The 18,533-nt window shown below is 38.8% G+C and overlaps 1 protein-coding gene across 2 annotated transcripts in view; it reads right to left on the bottom strand.

The window, feature by feature from the left end:
- Positions 1–18,533, bottom strand: part of gkap1 (G kinase anchoring protein 1) — a 43,537-nt gene that overhangs the window by 19,317 nt on the left and 5,687 nt on the right. Inside the window, exons 2-4 of one of the 2 annotated variants that reach the window (XM_020531679.2) lie at positions 8,696–8,857; positions 7,276–7,353; positions 2,404–2,530 (exon numbers count right to left, since the gene is read on the bottom strand). In XM_020531679.2, coding sequence (XP_020387268.1) covers positions 2,404–2,530; positions 7,276–7,353; positions 8,696–8,857 — 367 coding nt within the window. The remainder of the gene's footprint in view (positions 1–2,403; positions 2,531–7,275; positions 7,354–8,695; positions 8,858–18,533) is intronic. The other variant, XM_048592926.1, reaches the window with a different exon arrangement.

Raw genomic sequence — 18,533 nt, 5'->3', positions numbered from 1 at the left:
CCTGTTTGTTTCCTCTCCACCTATCCTCTCCTCTATCCATCTTCTATCCGCCTCCCACTCTCTCCCTATTTATTTCAGAAACCCCTTCCCCTCCCCCTTTTCTGATGAAGGGTCTAGGCCCGAAACGTCAGCCTCTCTGCTCCTATGATGCTGCTTGGTCTGCTGTGTTCATCCAGCCCTGCACCTTGTTGTCTCGGATTCTCCAGCATCTGCAGTTCCTACTATCTCTGATTCGCTTATAGTCTGCATTTTCTTTATTGGCAGCACATAACACTCCTTATCAGATTCAATCTTAATTCCCAGAATGCGGGCCTCACCTAAAAATAATTTCAGCTTATAAATCTTTAAATGTTTCTCAACTTAAAAAAAAGCCTGCCTTTTAGTCTGTAACTCTAAACAGTATAAATTTATTTTTGTAAGCGTTAAAGGGTTTGAGCATCCTACTGACAAGAGATAAATAGCAACAAGTAGGTGAGCCTTCACCTCACTCTTCATTTTAAAAATGTGTTAAAAACATTCTTTGCCCAAGTTCTGAACCTTTTTCAAGTGTCTTTTATTTGTCCTTGTATTGAAGTTCTCACGAGTCCTTGGGCCTCTGGGATGTTACAGATAAAAAGTTCTTATTTAAAATACTTTTTAAGGCTTTAAAATGACTTGATTGTTCATTGTCTTGCAACTTTTTGTAAATTTTATTCTGCCCGGTTTGGATTCTGTGCTGTTGAGCGCCAGGTGTCCTAAATTAAGAAACAACTTAATGATTCATTAATTGATGTTTGCATTAAAAAAGGTCAATTGCATTTAATTTCTTCTAAAACAAATGAATAATTCATTACTTCCCGGTTCCGCTGAACAATGTGATTATAGACCTGTTCTACTAGAAGATTATTTATTCATCTTGCACTTGACTTGCACCCCAATCCAAACAGATGAAAGTCAAGCAGATTTTCCTTCAGTGAGGCTACTTACACTCCAACTGAGAAGATCCACATGCATCTCTCAGATCTGCTCAAAGTTGTCTGCAGTTACTTCCAGAATTATAGTGGAAACTTGGTTTGCACATGAAAGAGTTGAACACTTCGAGAAAAGTAATTGAAATAAAATATGAACAAATGTCGGAGGAATTTTTTCTGGTTATTGAGTTCTAATGATATTATTGACTTTCACATTAGAACCCAAAGGTTACAGCTAAATTTATACAAATAACTATTTGATAGAGTGTTGCACATGGAACACAAACCTCTCAAGAGAGTTCATTGAACAGAAATTTTGTAACCTCTTAAAGGTCATTGAACTTAGCATAACGAGGTGACTTATAGAAGGGGACCATTTGTAAAATAATAAGGGAAAAAAAAAGGAATTAACTGGACAGCTTACAGCATGGCTTACTGGAAATTAAACTAAGGCTATCACACTGGCTGTGGAATCTTGGCATGAGCTGAACACGGCACAAAGTTCTGTTTCTCACCTCAATTCTACAAATTTGGAATCCCTCTCTCCTACCGAAAGAAAGACTCATTTTCATCACTTTATATAATATTTTCAATTATCTCTTTAAAATTCAAATGCCAAAATAAAGTTTTACCAAGGAGTACAAAATTAAAATTTAAGAAGTTACTAAAGCCAATTAATGTATGGAGAAGAAAACTTTAAAACTGCAATAGAGGTTAGATCTATGAAATCTGCTTGAGCTGGCTGGATCCCAGAGCTCATCACACGGTCAGCATTCATGAGTATTTACAGAGCCTTCTAAGATGAGAAATTTGGCATGGGAAATTTTTAAAAAGTCAATTAAATACTGAAACACGTACAGATAGTACAGCCTCAGTTTCTGTCAGTGAAATTGCCCACCACAAAAACAATTGTGCCATAACCATACCAGTGATCGACAGCCTCTCCAAATCAGGACTATATGAAGCTAATACAGGCCATCACAAATTCCATTTCCATTCCCAAACAGTGGTCAGTCAGAACCAGAAAGCTCATACCTCACAATTTAACCTTAAGTTGAACTTTTGACCTTATATCCTCTCCATTATGAGAACTCACTTCACCCTCGTATCACTCACTTCATCCTCTGTTGACATCATCACCCATGCTTTTGTCACCTCCAGCTTCACTATTGCAAGGTTAATCTTTATGTTCAAACAATATCATGACCTCTGCCTGCCCTATTTTGGGATTTGGCATTTGGGAACCATGTTACAAAGTAGGATTAGACAACTTGATTCATGGCAGTTAGGAAAATAGTCTTTTTTTGTACTGTAATATTTTACATTATGTACAAACTGGCTGTAACTTTTTCCAAAAAGAGAAAAGTTACTGTACATGAATATCAGACTTTGCTTCATAAGAGCAATCACAGAATTCAAAGTAAAAGTTAACACCAACATAACCCAATACTACCTGTACTTCCATCTGTTTGAAAATCTTTTAATGAAACTGTGGTTGGTTTATCCTTTCCCTGGAGATGTTTTCTTTTTTCTTTTCTACTTGGTCCTTTTGTTTTGAGAGAAGCAATATCACCACAACACTGCAAAAATTAGAAAATTTAAAATAATAGAAGTTTAATATTACAGACAGTCCCTGGGTTGCAAACAGGTTCCATTCTGGAGCCCGTTCACAAGTTGATTTGAACACAGATTGGAATACAATGCAGGACAATGTAAAGCAGCTGTTTGTAAGTACAGGAAATGTTTGTATGTTGGTCTTTAAAATTATACCCCTGTACGGAATCATGTTGGTAATTCGAGTGTTTGTAAATTGGAGACCGTTGTAATGATATGACTGTAGATTTAAAATTGTAAAAATGCTGTGATCAATTACAGTCTTGCTTTACAATTAGATTGGCAAATTGTAAATGTTACTCTATCATTTAAGAAATGATACAGAAACTGATACATTTTTATCCATTTTGTAAGTTATCATTTGTGGGATATTACTAAAGGTCCGCATCAGGGGCTGAGTGACTGAGCACTTGGACAATGTGTTATGATCACATTTAACCTGCAAGCTATACACGGAGGAAAATTTGTAAAGTGTAAAAAAGAATATCCGTGGAATCTGAGATAACAAAGTGTGGAGCTGGAGGAACACAGCAGGCCAGGCAGCATCAGAAGAGCAGGAAAGCTGACATTTCGGGTTGGGACCCTTCTTCATATTGACTCCAGCATCTGCAGTTCTTGCTATCTCCAAGTCTGTGAAATCTGTTTTGTTTTTGGAAATGTTTGCAAAGGACATAGGAGTTTGCATCAATTGTAAAGGAATCAACTGTAGTATTCTTGGACAATAGGAAACCTGGCGGGGGGGTGACCATTAATCAGTAAGTATTACTGTCAGGAAGGAAGTTAAGATTCAAAAGGTTATGCAACCAGACAAAGGTAGACAAAGGAGCTACTGTTGTGAATGACAAAGTGGTACTACAGACAGGAGAGCTGGGAATGAGTGATCAATACAGATGTAGACAAAGAGAAGGCACAGAGGCAGAAAGAAGGACACTAAATTTCCGTGGAGAGAAATGAGCAAAGCTTTTTTAAAGGGTACGTTTTCTGTCTGGCAGCAAGAAGAAAAAGAGAAGCCCGAAGAAAACGTTTACTAATAAGGTAAAGATACTGGGTGGCATGGTGGCACAGTGGTTAGAAATGCTGCCTCACAGTGCCATGGATCTAGGTTTGATTTCACCCTTGGGCGACTGTCTGTGTGGAGTTTGCACATTCTCCCTGTGTCTGCGTGGGTTTCCTCCGAGGCTCCAGTTTTTTGCCAGAGTCCAAAGATGTGCAGGTTAGGTGGACTGGCCATGCTAAATTGCCCAGTGTCCAGGGATTTGTGGGTTAGGTGGATTAGCCATAGGGAATGCAGTGATAGGGTAAGGTATGGGTCTGGGCAGGATGGTCTTCAGAGGGTAGGTGTGAACCTGATGGGCTGAATGGCCTGCTTTCAAGCTGCAGGGATTCTATGATTCAGTTTTAAATAGTACTGCAAATAGCTCCGACGTGCAAAAGATAGGAGTTCATACCAGAAGACCAGATGGTGAATGGTTTATTTTTAGTTGGTTTGTTGGTTAAGAAGGAATTCTGGAGGGCAATGACTTCAGAAATGCCATGACATGAGGGAGAAAGGGATTTTAGAAGTGTGCCTTGATAACAATAATCCCACCAATGAAGTTCCAAGGTAAAACTCTGGACCCAGCCTGCGACAGTAATAAAAGACATTGTAAAACTCAGTAGCTATATGTTGCCAAACATGCTGAAGGAAATACTGATGGCTGCACGAGACACCTCTTTGTTGTATCCACTATTTAAAGTGAAATTTACCTTATTTTGAATTACCATTTGACTGTTGCTTTATGTTTACTTTGCATTGGTTCTACTTTGTGTTAATAGTACAGCAAGTGAAATTTTTGTGGCAATTTCTTCATTTGGAGATCAAAATTATGTAGCAGAGTTAATCCATAAAGAAATTTAGCACGGATCTGGGAAGCGTAGATCAAATCAGACTAAGCAACCTTAACACTTAGGGGAGATTGTTCATAGGTAATGCCAATATGCCAATAATTTGATAAGGTACTGCACAAGAGATTGTTAGCATAAATGAAATCATATATAATTGAAGATAACAAGAGCTGAGTGGAGACAGATTAGGGATAGAAAGGTACACGAGCTGAAAGGTGACACATGATATTTGAGGTTTATGAATGATTTGTACCTAAGTCTTAATTTTACACCATATATATTAATTATCTGGCCATAGGAATTGTATACCCAATTTCACATAAGATACAGCTAAAGTGCACATCAGATTTTACAGATAAAAGCAGAGAAATACAAAAAAGACACAGGCAGACTGAGTGGGCAAAACTCTGCCAGATGGAGATCAATGTCCAAAAGAGAAATATAAATTGGAACATTTTCTTAACATTGAAAGAATAAACACTGAAGAGTAGCAAAGAGGTTCAGGTGACCATGTTACAAAAAGTTTATGAATAGATCCAAAAAAAGTAATTCAAAAAGTCAAACAGGATGATGGCCTTTATCTCAAGGAAGGTGGAATATAAAAATGAGGAAATGAAACAGTACCAAAGTGTAAAACAATGCACATGGGACTAAGTATGTTGAAAAGACGGGCCATAAGGTTTGTGTCTTAATGTGCAGAGCATTCACAATGAAGTGGTTGACTTAGTTATGCAAATAGATATAAACAGCTATGATTCAGTTGGGATTATGGAGACATGGCTACAGGATGACCTGGGATGGGAACTGAATATCTGGAGTTGAAAAGAAGGTGGGTAACATTGCTGGTTAAAGAATACATTAATACAATAATGAAGAGGGATTATTAGCACTAGTGTAGTGGAATCTGCTAGAGTTTAGAAATACCAAGGACCAACAACAGTGGGTGTTGTATAAAGGATGCCAAACTGTAATGGTAATGTCGGGGAAGGCATTAAACAGGAAGTTTACCAAAGCAAGCAATAAAGGTACACTTGTAATTATGGGCAAATTTAATCTGAATATAGATGGGGCAAATCAAATCAGTTGCAATACAATAGAGGAGGAATTCCTGGAATATTAACGGGATGGTTTTCTGGATCAATATTTTGAGGAACCAACTAGAAAACAGGCCATCTTAAACTGGGTATTGTGCAAGCAAAAAGAAATAGTTGGCAATTTAGCTGTGCAAGGCTGCTTGGGGAGATTAACATAATATGATAGAATTCTTCATAAAGATGGAGACTGATGTATGTGATTTTGAGACTAGGGTTCTGCCTCTTGATAAAGGCTCTGGAAATAATGGATGCATTGTTGGACATCTTACAAGGTTCAACAGACTCTGAAACGGTTCCTGTAGATTGGAGGGTCACAAATGAACCCCACTACTTTTATTAAAAAAAGGAAGCAAAGAGAAAATGGAATCATAGACCAAATGGAATTATAGACTAGATGCCATTATAAAAGATTTAATAGCAGAGCACTTGGAAAACAATGACATGACTGGATAGAATCAGCATGGATTTACAAAAGAAAAATTATGCTTGACAAATCTAGAATTCTTGAAGGATGTAACTAATAGAATTGATTAAACAAACAAAAGAGATTAGAAAGTAGAATAAAGCACCTGGGATTGGGAGCAATGTACTGACATGGATAGAAATTTGATTGGCAGTCAGGAAACAAAGATTAGGAATAAATGCCTCTTTCTGCAAATGGAAGGCAGTGAATAGGGGGGTACTACAGGGATCAGTGCATAGACTCCAGCTATTCACAATGTATATTAATTCTCTAATTGAGGCAACTAAATGTAATAACCCCAAGTTTGGAGATGACACAAATCTGGGTGGGAGGGTGAACTGTGAGAAGGATGCAGAGCTGCTTCAGTGTGATTTGGACAAGTTGAGTGAATAGGCAAATACATGGCAGATGCAGTACAATGTAGATACATGTGAGGTTATCCTCTTTGGTGGCAATAACATGAAGGCAGATTATTGTCCAAATAGCAATAGATTGGGAAAGATGGAAGAGTAATGAGATCTGGGTGACCTCTTACTCCAGTCGCTGAAAGTAAGCATGCAGGTGCACCATAAGGTAAAGATGGCAAATCGTTTCTTGGCCTTCATAGCAAGAAGATTTGAGTACAGTTGCAGGAATATCTTGCTGCAATTGTACAAGGCCGTGGAGAGTATGGTGTGCAATTTTGGCTTTCTTATCAGAGGAAGGACGTACTGGCTACGGAGAGAATGCAACAAAGGTTTACTAGGCTGTTTCCTGGGACGGCAGGACTGAATTATAAAGAAAGACTTGATTGGTTAGGATTATGTCCGCTGGAGTTTAAAAGAATAAGGTGGGGGGGGATCTCATAGAACCTATAAAATTATGACAGGACCTGACAGGGTAAACACAGGATAACTGGAGAGTCCAGAACCAGGGGTCATAGTTTAAGGGTGATGAAGAGAAATGTCTTCACTTAGAGCCTGGGTGAACCTGTGGAATTCTCTGCCACAGAAAGGCCAAAACATTTAACGTTTTCAAGAAGGAGTAATGGATCAAAGGATATGCATGGAAAGCAGGAACAGGGTACTGAATTGGATGATCACCCATGATTGTACTGAATGCTGAGCAGGCTCATAGGGGTGAATGGCCTATTTCTGCTCCTATTTTGTATGTTTCTACCTATATCTATGCAGGATACTTTAAATGCAATTCATGGTAGAACTGTATCATCTACTACAACAAATCTTAAAAACAGTTAACTTTATCTTTTAGTTGCCAGATATATACATACTCTCTTATGTTCCTCATATTCCAGTTTGCTGATTAGTAAAGCTTCTTGGAGATCTGCTTCATACAATTCACTAGTTAGCTGCATACAAAACAAAATAAAGACAGACGTTCAGTGAAGCATCATTAGTTCCAGAAGTAGTACAGTTAAATCATAGTCCGTACTGATATTGTCTCTGCTGTTTTGAATTATTAAAATGTTTTCAAAATTCTCAATACCTGCAAGATGGAAATCTATAATCTTTTGGCACTGAGCATTTACAACTTAGAATTTGAAAACTGAGTGGCAACATTACCTCAATTCTTTGCACTTCAGAACTTTCGGTAGGGTAAGAGAAGGTACTAATATCTGGCAACAGAAACTGGCAACTGGAACTATTTTCCTCTTTCTTATTAATTTTCAGATTTCTGAAGCCATTCATTTTTAGCTGGGAATTATTTCACGGGCTTCAATATACATCTCAAGCAATACATCATATTTATTATTAAAGCATGGGGAGGAAGCCTATTTGACAAAAACAAATTATTTCTAGCTGAATTAAATGCTGTCTTTAAGTCGTTTAAGCACGTTTCAAATTATGACATTGGCCTAGAGCTGCAGTCAGGGGTAACTTTTGCCTTGTTAATGCACAGCAAGACATCAACTCTAGCTTAACTAGAGTATAACTAGAAACACTACTATACATCCAATGTTTCAACTGTATCACCACCAGCATTTCAGAAAAATGTGACATTTTCGAAATCAATATCTACGGAGAGTATTTATTTCAAGCAATTTGTTTGGACATGTTATGACACCTCCAGGAAAGCTGGGACTTGGAACATGAACCTTCTAGGCCAGAGATAGGGAGCACAACCACTGTGCTAAAAGACTCTTCTGGAGAGACTTGGATAATCTTCATCCTGGACACAAGTTAGTCTTTTATGCTAATGATGAGAACCACTAAGCAAATACACATAAACTGCATTAACTTGCAACTTTACGACAAAATAATGGTACTATTAAGGAAAGCCCGGACATGATATTAAGCTATTGGCAGTATTTACTTCTGCTTACTTTAACTGTTCTTGTCAGAAGGCATTTATATAATTATAATAATGATTAAATATCAACTGATTAGACAATTCTCTGGATCCATAAAATTCTACAATTAGTTACACTTTATCCCTTTTAACATAAAAGCAAGTATCAAGTATCTTCATTAGTTTTCATGTCCCGTATTCCTAAGACAATGAAAAAGACAGTGATTATATATGGCCCTTTAATCTGGATCAGTATTGGTTTGTTAATAAAAATCAATTTGTAAAGTCATTATAAATGAATAAAATAAAATTAATGACTGATGGTTGGAATATTGTTAAAACATTTAATGTCATAATACTTTAAGTATTACTGATATTTGACTTCCATCATCAGTTCTCACCTGTTCATCCTTTTCTCTCCACTGCTCCCACTTCTCACCCTCTGCCACTGGTAGATTCTGACTGTTCAGAAATTGCTCTGACTGACACGATCCAGTATTTGCACCAGCAGTAGCAACAGAACAAGACTTTGAAACATTTTTTCCAAAGGCTAGACTTCTTAGCTTTTAAAAAAAGCAAAAATCAAGAAAGAAAATCAATATACATCTTTGTGCCAGACTAATACGATGTTGAAGACAAACCGTTTCATGATTTGAATATTGCTGAAAAAATACATTTTTCTGAAGTCTGGTCTTGAACACATTGGGAAAATCACAAAAAAACATCTATGTAAAACAGAAAGCAATATGAGAGTGCTGACTGGTTGGCAAGTCAACTCTGATTATTGAAGGTGTTGCCACAGATAATGCACAAGTTAATAATGACTGCCAATTTAAATTTTAAATCAGGCAGGTTGACTCAAACTGGTCAAGGCATAGCCCTGAGAAATGAAGGAAAGAACAGCCATCATCTGTTCGTTCAGCTGAAAAATGTGCAGTTTTTTTTCTTGTTTGCAAAGAAACAAACTCTGTATTTATATATGTGGTATTCATTACATTCAAGTGTGCTACACTGTGAGCCTGGCTGAAAATTGTAAATTGTGTCAGCATAATTCTGTGCATGCTCAGATTATTAAGCAAATGGTGTCCAATTTCAGAATAATGTCTACTGTTGGATGCTAATCTGAGAGTCTTGCAAGCATAGCCCTGTTAGGTGTGGTAACAATCTTGTTTGTTACCAACAGCCAAAGGGATATGCTATTTAACATTATTTGCCAGTCTTGTTGAATGGGCCTAATTCACTTTTGGTTCTGAAAAGTGCCCAACCTACTTCAGATTAACCCGGCAGTGGAAGGAATCCCAAAAGCTTGAAAAATGTGCTGACACTATGCAGTAGTCATACGAGTCATATGCTCCAACAACAGGATGTTCTCTTCAAGCCTAAAAGGCATTTTGTCCATCACACAAATGAATAATGCAGCATATTTCAGTGCTGCTGTGATGCTAGGTATATAGATCATACATCTCAAAAACTAGCAAATTTCTTGCAAACTGTCCTGATGAGTGGAAGGAAAAAAACTTTGACCAAACATCTGGGTAATTCAAGATGGAGGACAGGAAAAAATTGTGGCTGCAAGAGCTCTCCTTTTTTTGAGGTATTTTCAGTGTTAGAGCCGATTTCCTCAAATTCTAGGAGCAATAATTACTGTTTTATAAGCTGTTGCATTGTTTTGGAACTTTTGGGGAAAAGAAAGATCAAAACAACAGCACTTTAAAAAGGAGGAAGAGAGACAAAGGTAATGACCACATGGGAAGTGAATCAAACAGAGAAATAAACCTGCACACCTGTGTGACTCAGCAGTAACTTGCACAGCTAACTGCCTCTGTTGTTTGATTTCAAGTATCTCTGGACAGCAGAGTTCATCTAAGAAAAATTAACAAACCACGAAATTCACAGCTGACCTTGGAGAAACCTATGTGGGGGAGCTCACAGCAGGGGAGCAGCTAAGTGGATAGTTTTTATGTATAACCTTACTGTTTTTGTTTGTAAATTTACAATAATGAGTAGAGTGGGTTCTTTATTGATTATATGTCTTTATTGAGATAGGTCTCTTGATTAAACTTTAAAAATATAAAAACATAGGTACGATCTTAACCTGGAGCAGTATTTTTTAAGAGCAGTAAGACTAAGCTATTTTCTGGGTCTGTAGATTGTTAAGGCTGACATTTCAGGCCATGACCCTTCTTCGGAAAGTCTAGGCCCAAAACATCAGCCTTCCTGCTCCTCTGATGCTACTTGGCCCGCTGTGTTCATCCAGCTCTACACCTTGTTATCTCAGATTCTCCAGCATCTGTAGTTCCTACTATCTCTGAAGGAATTTACAGAAGCTAAGAGATGTGATGGATGACATTTGCAGGAAGGGTGACAAACCAAAGATACAGTCAGGTAGATAGGTGACCTCCAGGAAAGGTAGGAGAGTGAGGCAGGTAGTGCAGGTGACTGCTATGGCTATACCCATCTCAAACAAATATAAAACCCAAAAGAACAGTGGATGCTGTAAATCAAGAACAAAAACAAAGTTGCTGGAAAAGCTCAGCAGGTCTGGCAGCATCTGTGAAGGAAAAAACAGAGTTAACGTTTCGGGTCAAACAAATATGCTGTTTTGGAAAATATAGGGATTGATGAACTCTCAGGGGAATGCAGCACTGACAGCCAGGTTTTTGGTACCTTAGACTGGCTCTAACGTAACAAGGGATACGCCAGGTTCCAAGCAATCAATTGCGATAGGGGACTCCCTAGTCAGAGGCACAGACGGACATTTCTGTGGCCAACAAGATATCAGAAAACTATGCTGCCTCTCTGGGCCAGAATCAAGGATGTCTCAAAGAGGGTGTACAGTATTCTCAAAGGGAAGAGGGACCAACAGTACCTCGTTGTACACATTGGAACTAACGATATAGGACGAGAAAACGATGAGATTCTGAGCTGAGAATAAAGGAAGTTAGGCAAGAATTCAAAAAGTAGGTCCTCAAGGGTAGTAATATCTGGATTACTCACAGTGCCACGAGCTATTGAGGGTAGGAACAGGAGAATACAGCAGATGAATACGTGGCTTACAAGCGGGTGCAGGGGAGAAGGATTCACATTTTTGGATCATTGGAATCTCTTCTGGGGTAGAAATGACCTGTAAGGGGGATGGATTACACCTGAATTGGAAGGGGACTAATATACTGGCAGGGAGATTTGCTAGAGCTGCTCAGAAGGATTTAAACTAGTAAAGGGGTGTGGGGGTTGGAACCCAGGGAGATGAGGAGGAAAAAGATCAGTCTGAGACTGGTGCAGTTGGGGAAAAAAGAGCAAGTCAAGCATTCAGGGTAGGCAGGAACAAAGCAGAGAATGAGGTAGGACTGATAAATTGAACTGCATTTTTTTCAATGCAAGAGGCCTAATAGGTAAGGCAGATGAACTCAGGGCATAGTTGGGAACATGGAACTGGGATGTTAAGGCAATGACAGAGACACAGCTCCGAGATGAACAGGACTGGCAGCTTGATGTTCCAGGGTATGGATGCTATAGGGAGGATAGAAAGGGGGGCAAGAGAGGAGGGGGAGTGGCATTTTGATTATGGATAACATCATGGTTGTACATAGGGAGGATATTCCTGGGAAATACATCCAGGGATGTTATTTTGGTGGAACTGAAATAAAAATGGGATGATCACCTTATTGGGATTGTGCTATAGACCCCCCCAGTAGTCCACCACTCTGCCCGCATCAATTTTCTTCATTACTTCTTCAAAAAAACTCAATCAAGTTAGTGAGACATGATTTTGGAATACTGCATGCAATTCTGGTCTCCCTGCTATAGGAAGGATGTTGTGAAATTTGAAAGGGTTCAGAAAAGATTTACTAGGATGTTGCCAGGGTTAGAGGGATTGAGCTATGGGGAGAGGCTGAATAGACTGGGGCTATTTTCCCTGGGACATCAGAGGCTGAGGGGTGACCTTATAGAGGTTTATAAAATCATGAGTGACACGCATAGGGTAAATAGACAAGGTGGTTTACCCTACGGTGGGGGTGTCCAAAACTAGAGGGCATAGGTTTAAGGTGAGAGGGGAAAGATTAAAAGGGACCTAAGGGGGAACTTTTTCACATAGAGGGTGGTGTATATGGAACAAGTTGTCAGAGGAATGGTGGAGGCTGGTACAATAACATTTAAGAGGCATCTGGATGGGTATATGAATGAGAATAGAAGGATGTGGGCCAAATGCTGGCAAATGGTACTAGATTAATTTAGGATATCTGGTTGGCATGGACGAGTTGGACTGAAGGGTCTGTTTCCGTTCGGTACAACTACGACTATGACTTTTTTTAAGCAACAGTCTAATTCTAACTACCAAACAACCATTTGACGATTTACTTATTTTACACTTGTTCTAGTTTGATCTCTTCTCAAAGTCACATATAAAAATACATAAATTATATCTAAGTGCTTTGCAGTCAGTAAGTTAAATTCACTTTGCAAAGTGAAGAATTTTTAAACCAGTAATTTTCAACTGTGCTAAGGAGATATGGAAAAATACCAAACCAATTAAATTCCTAATTGTAATTTAACAAATCGTCCTTTGGAAAATAAATTTATTTTTAATCTGGCTTTAAGGTAATAGAATAGCTTATATTTTAAAGATCAGTCTTTGGCTTCAAATTCAATGTTTTTTTGCATGAAAGGATACAGTACTAATGAAGAAACAGGATTTACTTTTAGGTGTTAATCTTGTTGCAATTTCAAGTCACAAACTCCAAGAAGGTTTAATGTCAGTTTAACATGTGGTCCGTGAAAAGATCTGAAACTGCATCTAATACAATATAGTTATTACATTGCAATATTCACTCCTGTAAGTTAAAATTAGTCTTAATAAAATTATTTTTATCTATTTTTTAAATGGCTTAAATAAAATCTTCACTGCCTAAATGACACAAACTTCTCCAACTTTGTTTCAAATGCCCCATTATCAACCATACCAACCTTCAACCTGGGAGATCCACTGCAACATTCAAGATCCACTCTGGGTTAAAAAAATGATTTTTCTTTGTTGCCCTTGGTTCTTTTGCCAAAAAGCTTTAACAAACGTCCTTGCGTTCTCAGCCTTTCTGCAATGGGAGCATTTCTATCTATTCTGACTGAAATCTTCATGATTTTGAACAGCTCTAACAAATGTCCTCCGAGAAAACAATCCAGCTTCTCCAATCTATCCAAGTACATGAAGGCTCTCATCCGAAGAGCCACTCTCTCAAATCTTTGGACTTTGGTGTTATAATTAAATGGTTACATCAAGCCAACAAATGATTATACGAGAAAAATTATCAACAGGCTATTTAGCTATTTAGCTATTTACATCCTGTGACTACAAACTGTGACCACAATTGTGGTGAGTTAGTGCAATTACTAACATATGAAATAACAAGATTAAAACATGTTAATTCAGGGAAAGGCCTTTATTGAACTCACTGTGCAGATTTCAGGAAGACACAATGTGAGAAAACAGAACAGATATCACAAGTCATCTGTTGTCACTAGAATCAGTGCAAAGCAAGAACCATCTGAACGAGGATACTGATTGTCTTCTTTTGCCAAGTACAACTTTTGTTGCTTTATAAACCACCCAGATATCATTGTACCAAGTGAACCTTTGTCTGAAATTTATTATTTGGCCTACGAACCTCATAGCTAACATCCTTTTTTTGAGCAAGAATGCAACTTTGAAATTCTTCATTCTTCTGCCACCAACACTGCAGCTAAGGATGAATGGAAGATGGTGGCTACAGCCTCTTCAATTTATACATATCTTCTAATCAAGCTGTTCAGAGATCTTATTACACATCTCCAGAGGAGGCTGGGCCCTGAACCTGGGCTTCCTCGATCACAGGTAGGGATACTAACACAAGAACCCTAAATCCTTTGCAATCTATAGATATTTTCTTACCAAACTGTTCAGATATGTTACAATATACCTCTGTAGCATATCGGACTTGAACCCAGGACTTCCTAATCCAGAGGTAGGAACATTGCTACTTCATCACAATAGCCCTAAATCACTGCAACTTTGTATCCTCACATGCATACAAGTCAGTCCTAGTGATTTGGTAACTTTAAGCACAACTATTATCATCTATCATTTACCCGCCCATCTAGTGTTTCAATTACATCCTTTCTCAATGTGACATGAGCAGCATCTTACTCCTTAGTAAAGTCACTTGCAAAGTATTCTTTTAGATCCACAGCCATGACTCTACATTTATATACAAATTCACTTTTAACTCCCCAAAAAGCCTCACTTCTCCTTTACTGTTGCTTATAAAATATTAATGAGATGGTTAAAGATACAGAGGTGAAGAGCGCTGATCGTATACACTGGGTACATATAAAGCAGAATCTTTGTGGTATTAACTTGCGTGCTTGACAGCTTCCATGATTGGTGGACACTACAGGAGATAGCATCCATCATCCCCTCCAAAATGTAAATTTCCTTTAAAAATTGGGTTTTCTTGTAGCATCCATTTAAGGGGTTTTTAAATGTCAGTTTCTTTTTCTTAAAATTTAACCTATTTTTCTAACCAACCTGTTTAGACATATTATTACTCACCGCTGGAGCAGGTGGAACTTGAACCTGGGCCTCCTGGTCTAGGGATAAGGACACTGCACCACAAGAAGGTTCTGACGTGCACTGGACAGGATCCGAAACACCAGGGAATGACTGCCATCAAACTTAAATCCATCATCTTAACCATTCAGCCACAACTACAGGCCCTCTTTAAACGTTTTTTTTAAAAAAAGTCAAGCTGTTATGCCACATCTCTGGTGGAGGTAAGACTTGAACACAGGCCCCTGGCTCAGGGGCCACACCTATCTCTTTAAATGTCAGTTTAATTAGTTAATTTGTTTCGGTTGTGCAATGAAAACTGCTGAGACACAGTGTTGATTAAGGAGGAGGCAGCATATATAATAACATATATAATAACATATGTGGACTTCACAAGCTTAAAAATCTCCCCTCCCCCGACCGCATCCCAAAACCAGTCCAGCTCGTACCCGCCTCCCTAACCTGTCCTCCCACCTATCCACTCCTCCCACCTCAAGCCCCACCCCCATCTCCTCCCTACTAGCCTTGTCCCGCCTCCTTGACCTGTCCGTCCTCCCTGGCCCAACCTATCCCCTCCCTAACTCACCTTTACTGGCTCCAACGCCTTGACCTGTCTGTTTCCTCTCCACCTATCTTCTCCTTTATCCATCTTCTATCCGCCTCCCCCTTTCTCCCTGTTTATTTCAGAATCCCCTTCCCCTCCCCCATTTCTGAAGCTGGGTCTAGACCCAAATCATCAGCTTTCCTGCTCCGCTCGCGCTGCTTGGCCTGCTGTGTTCATCCAGCTCTACACCTTGTTATAGCATATATAATACTGCATTTTGTAAATAAATTATGAAATAAAAAGATTATGTCTGGTTTCCTACTTCACCCATCTGGAGTTTTTTTTCCCTCTATTTTCTAATTTATTCCTACAATCTGCAAGGCTAAACTTTTTATTTCTTTATTTTTTAAATTTTCTTTCCTAAGAACTTGTACTGAAGAATCTGTACCTAGGTACCTTTGTACCTAAGATGGCACCATAAGTGTCACCGTGTAAACTCTTCACTGTACTTATTTCAGTACTTGTGACAATAAAGCTAATTCAATTCAATTCAATTCAATTCAATCTGACTTTGCAATGACTTTGACTTAGAAGACTTTTAGATTCTCTTTTATGACAATTGCTCATGGCGTTCAATCTGGACAAATGCGAGGTATTGCATTTTGGCACAACAAACAGGGGTAGGATTTATACAATTAATGGTAAGGCTTTGGGTAGTGTTGTAAAACAGAGGGACAGAGGGGTTCTAGTACATAATTCTTTGAAGTTTGCGTCACGTATATGCAAAGTGGTTAAAAAGCTATTTAGCATGCTTGCCTTCATTGCTCAGCCCTTTGAGTGTAGGAGTTTGAAATTCATGTTGAGGTTGTACAGGACATTCATGAGGCCTCTTCTGGAATACTGTGTCCAATGCTGGTCGCCCAGTTATAGTAAGGATATTAAGCTGGAGAGGGTTCCGAAGAGAATTACCAGGATGTTGCCAGGTACGGAAGGTTTGAGTTATAAAGAAAGGCTGGATAGGCTGGGGCTTTTTTCACTAGTGTAAAAGGTGAGAGGTGACCATATAGAAGCTTATAAAATCACGAGGGGTGTTCATAGGGTTAATGGTAGGTGTCTTTTCCCTAGGATGGGGGATTTCAAAACTAATGGCACAATTTTAAGGTGAGACGAGGGAGATTTAAAAGAAACATGAAGGGCAAATGTGTTACAGAGGGTGGTTCGTGTTTGGAAATAAACATCCTGAAGAAGTGGTGGATGTGGGCACAATTACAATGTTTAAAAGACATTTGCATAAGTACATGAATACAACAGGTTTGGAGTGATATTGGCCTTTCTTTGCATTTCCTGAACACAACTGCATCCAATATTATTTGGTACCCAGTAATTTTTTTTAAAAAAGTCAGGTCTCTGTTATTGTCAAAACATCACATTCCCAAGTGGCTGTGCCTGCAGCTGACTAGCCTTGTTTGCCACACTCTACATTTTCATGTGTTGTAAACCCAAGTTAGTCCCTCACTGCATTCCCTCTTAGACTATTACCTTACTCTTTCCTACTCTGGTACGGTCTCTCCCACTTCTTTTTGTACTTTTTTTTCTTTTGCAGATACTGCATGTTTCCCATCAACTTGTCAAACCAGGTTAAACCCCTCCCAATGTCACTAGTAAATTGCTGAAATGGAACACCGGTCACGGCGCTGTTCAAATGCAACCTGTCTGGCCTTTCCGTGCTTTTCTTCCAGGACCTGTCCAAGAATCTAAAGGATTCCTTCTAGTAACACATTCATTTGTACTATTCTCCCATTTCAATACGGCAGAATGTTCAGAGATCATTACCTTTGAGGTCCTGCTGGCTCATTTTCCTTCCTAGCTTTTAAACTTTGCCTGCAGAATCTCAACTGTCTTTCTGTCTAAGACATTAGTAAGAATATAGACGGCAACTCTTGCTGTTCACCCAGCCATTTACCCCTCAAAACTTCCCTGCAGTTACTCAAATGACAACCTGGATCCTACTGTCAGGAAAACAACATCCTGGATTCACATCTACAGCCTCAGCAACGTTCAGCTGTTTCCCTAACTGTTGAATCCTAGTCTTTCTTGTTTTCCAAACAGCAGGTATAATATTAACATCAAGGTACTACTTAAAAACCAAAAGAACTGTGGATGCTGCAAGTCAGAAACAAAAACAGAAATTGCTGGCAAAGCTCAGCAGGTCTGGCAGCATCCATGGAGAGGAATCAGAGTTAACGTTTCGGGTCGAGTGACCCTTCCTCAGAAGCCAGTTGAACCCTGCTGAGCTTTGCCAGCAATTTCTGTTTTTGTTGTTGTTGATTAAGCTACTATTGACAGATATACACAAAGTAAATTATTTCCACAGTTTTCATCTTACAACGGCAAGTCATTTCTGGAATATCAAACCAGCAAACAAGAAATGCTCTGCAGCATGTTAATCTCATGCACAATCCTCTTGGATGAAAGGACTGAACATATAGTGGCTAAATTTGTTAATAACACAATGATAGTTAGGAAGGCAAGCTGTAAGGAGGATTTAAAGCATCTGCAAAGGAATATAAATAAGTTAAAATTTGGCAATTGTGGGAAATGTGAAGTTGCCCACTCTGGCAGGAAGAATCGAAAAGCATTATGTTCTTTACATAGACAGAGACTGCAGAACTGTGGTACAGAGAGATCTAGGTATCCTGGTATGTGAACCACAAGACGTTAGTATACTAGTATAGCAAGTGGTTAAGAACGCAAATACAATGTTGTCATTTATTGCAAGTGGAATAGAATATAAAAGGAGGGATGTTTTCCTGCATTTCTATCGGGCATCTGTGACATGTGGAATGCTGGACAGGCAGTCTCTGGGTTGTGAACGAGTTCCATTCCCAAGTCCATCCACAAATTGATTTGTATGCAAGTTGGAACACAATGCAGGATGTTATGAAGTAGGTGCTCATAAGTACAGGAAACATTTGTATGTCTGATATTTAAAATTAACCCGTAATCATAAGTACAAGCATTTGTAAATGGGACAATTGTAAATCAGGGATCCCCTGTATACAGGGATAACAAGGCGTAGAGCTGGATGAACACAGCAGGCCAAGCAGCATCATAG

The sequence above is a fragment of the Rhincodon typus genome, chromosome 3, assembly GCF_021869965.1.
Source record: "Rhincodon typus isolate 14 chromosome 3, sRhiTyp1.1, whole genome shotgun sequence".
Classification (NCBI taxonomy): Eukaryota; Metazoa; Chordata; class Chondrichthyes; order Orectolobiformes; family Rhincodontidae; genus Rhincodon; species Rhincodon typus.
This window is presented reverse-complemented; position numbering and strand designations above follow the sequence as displayed.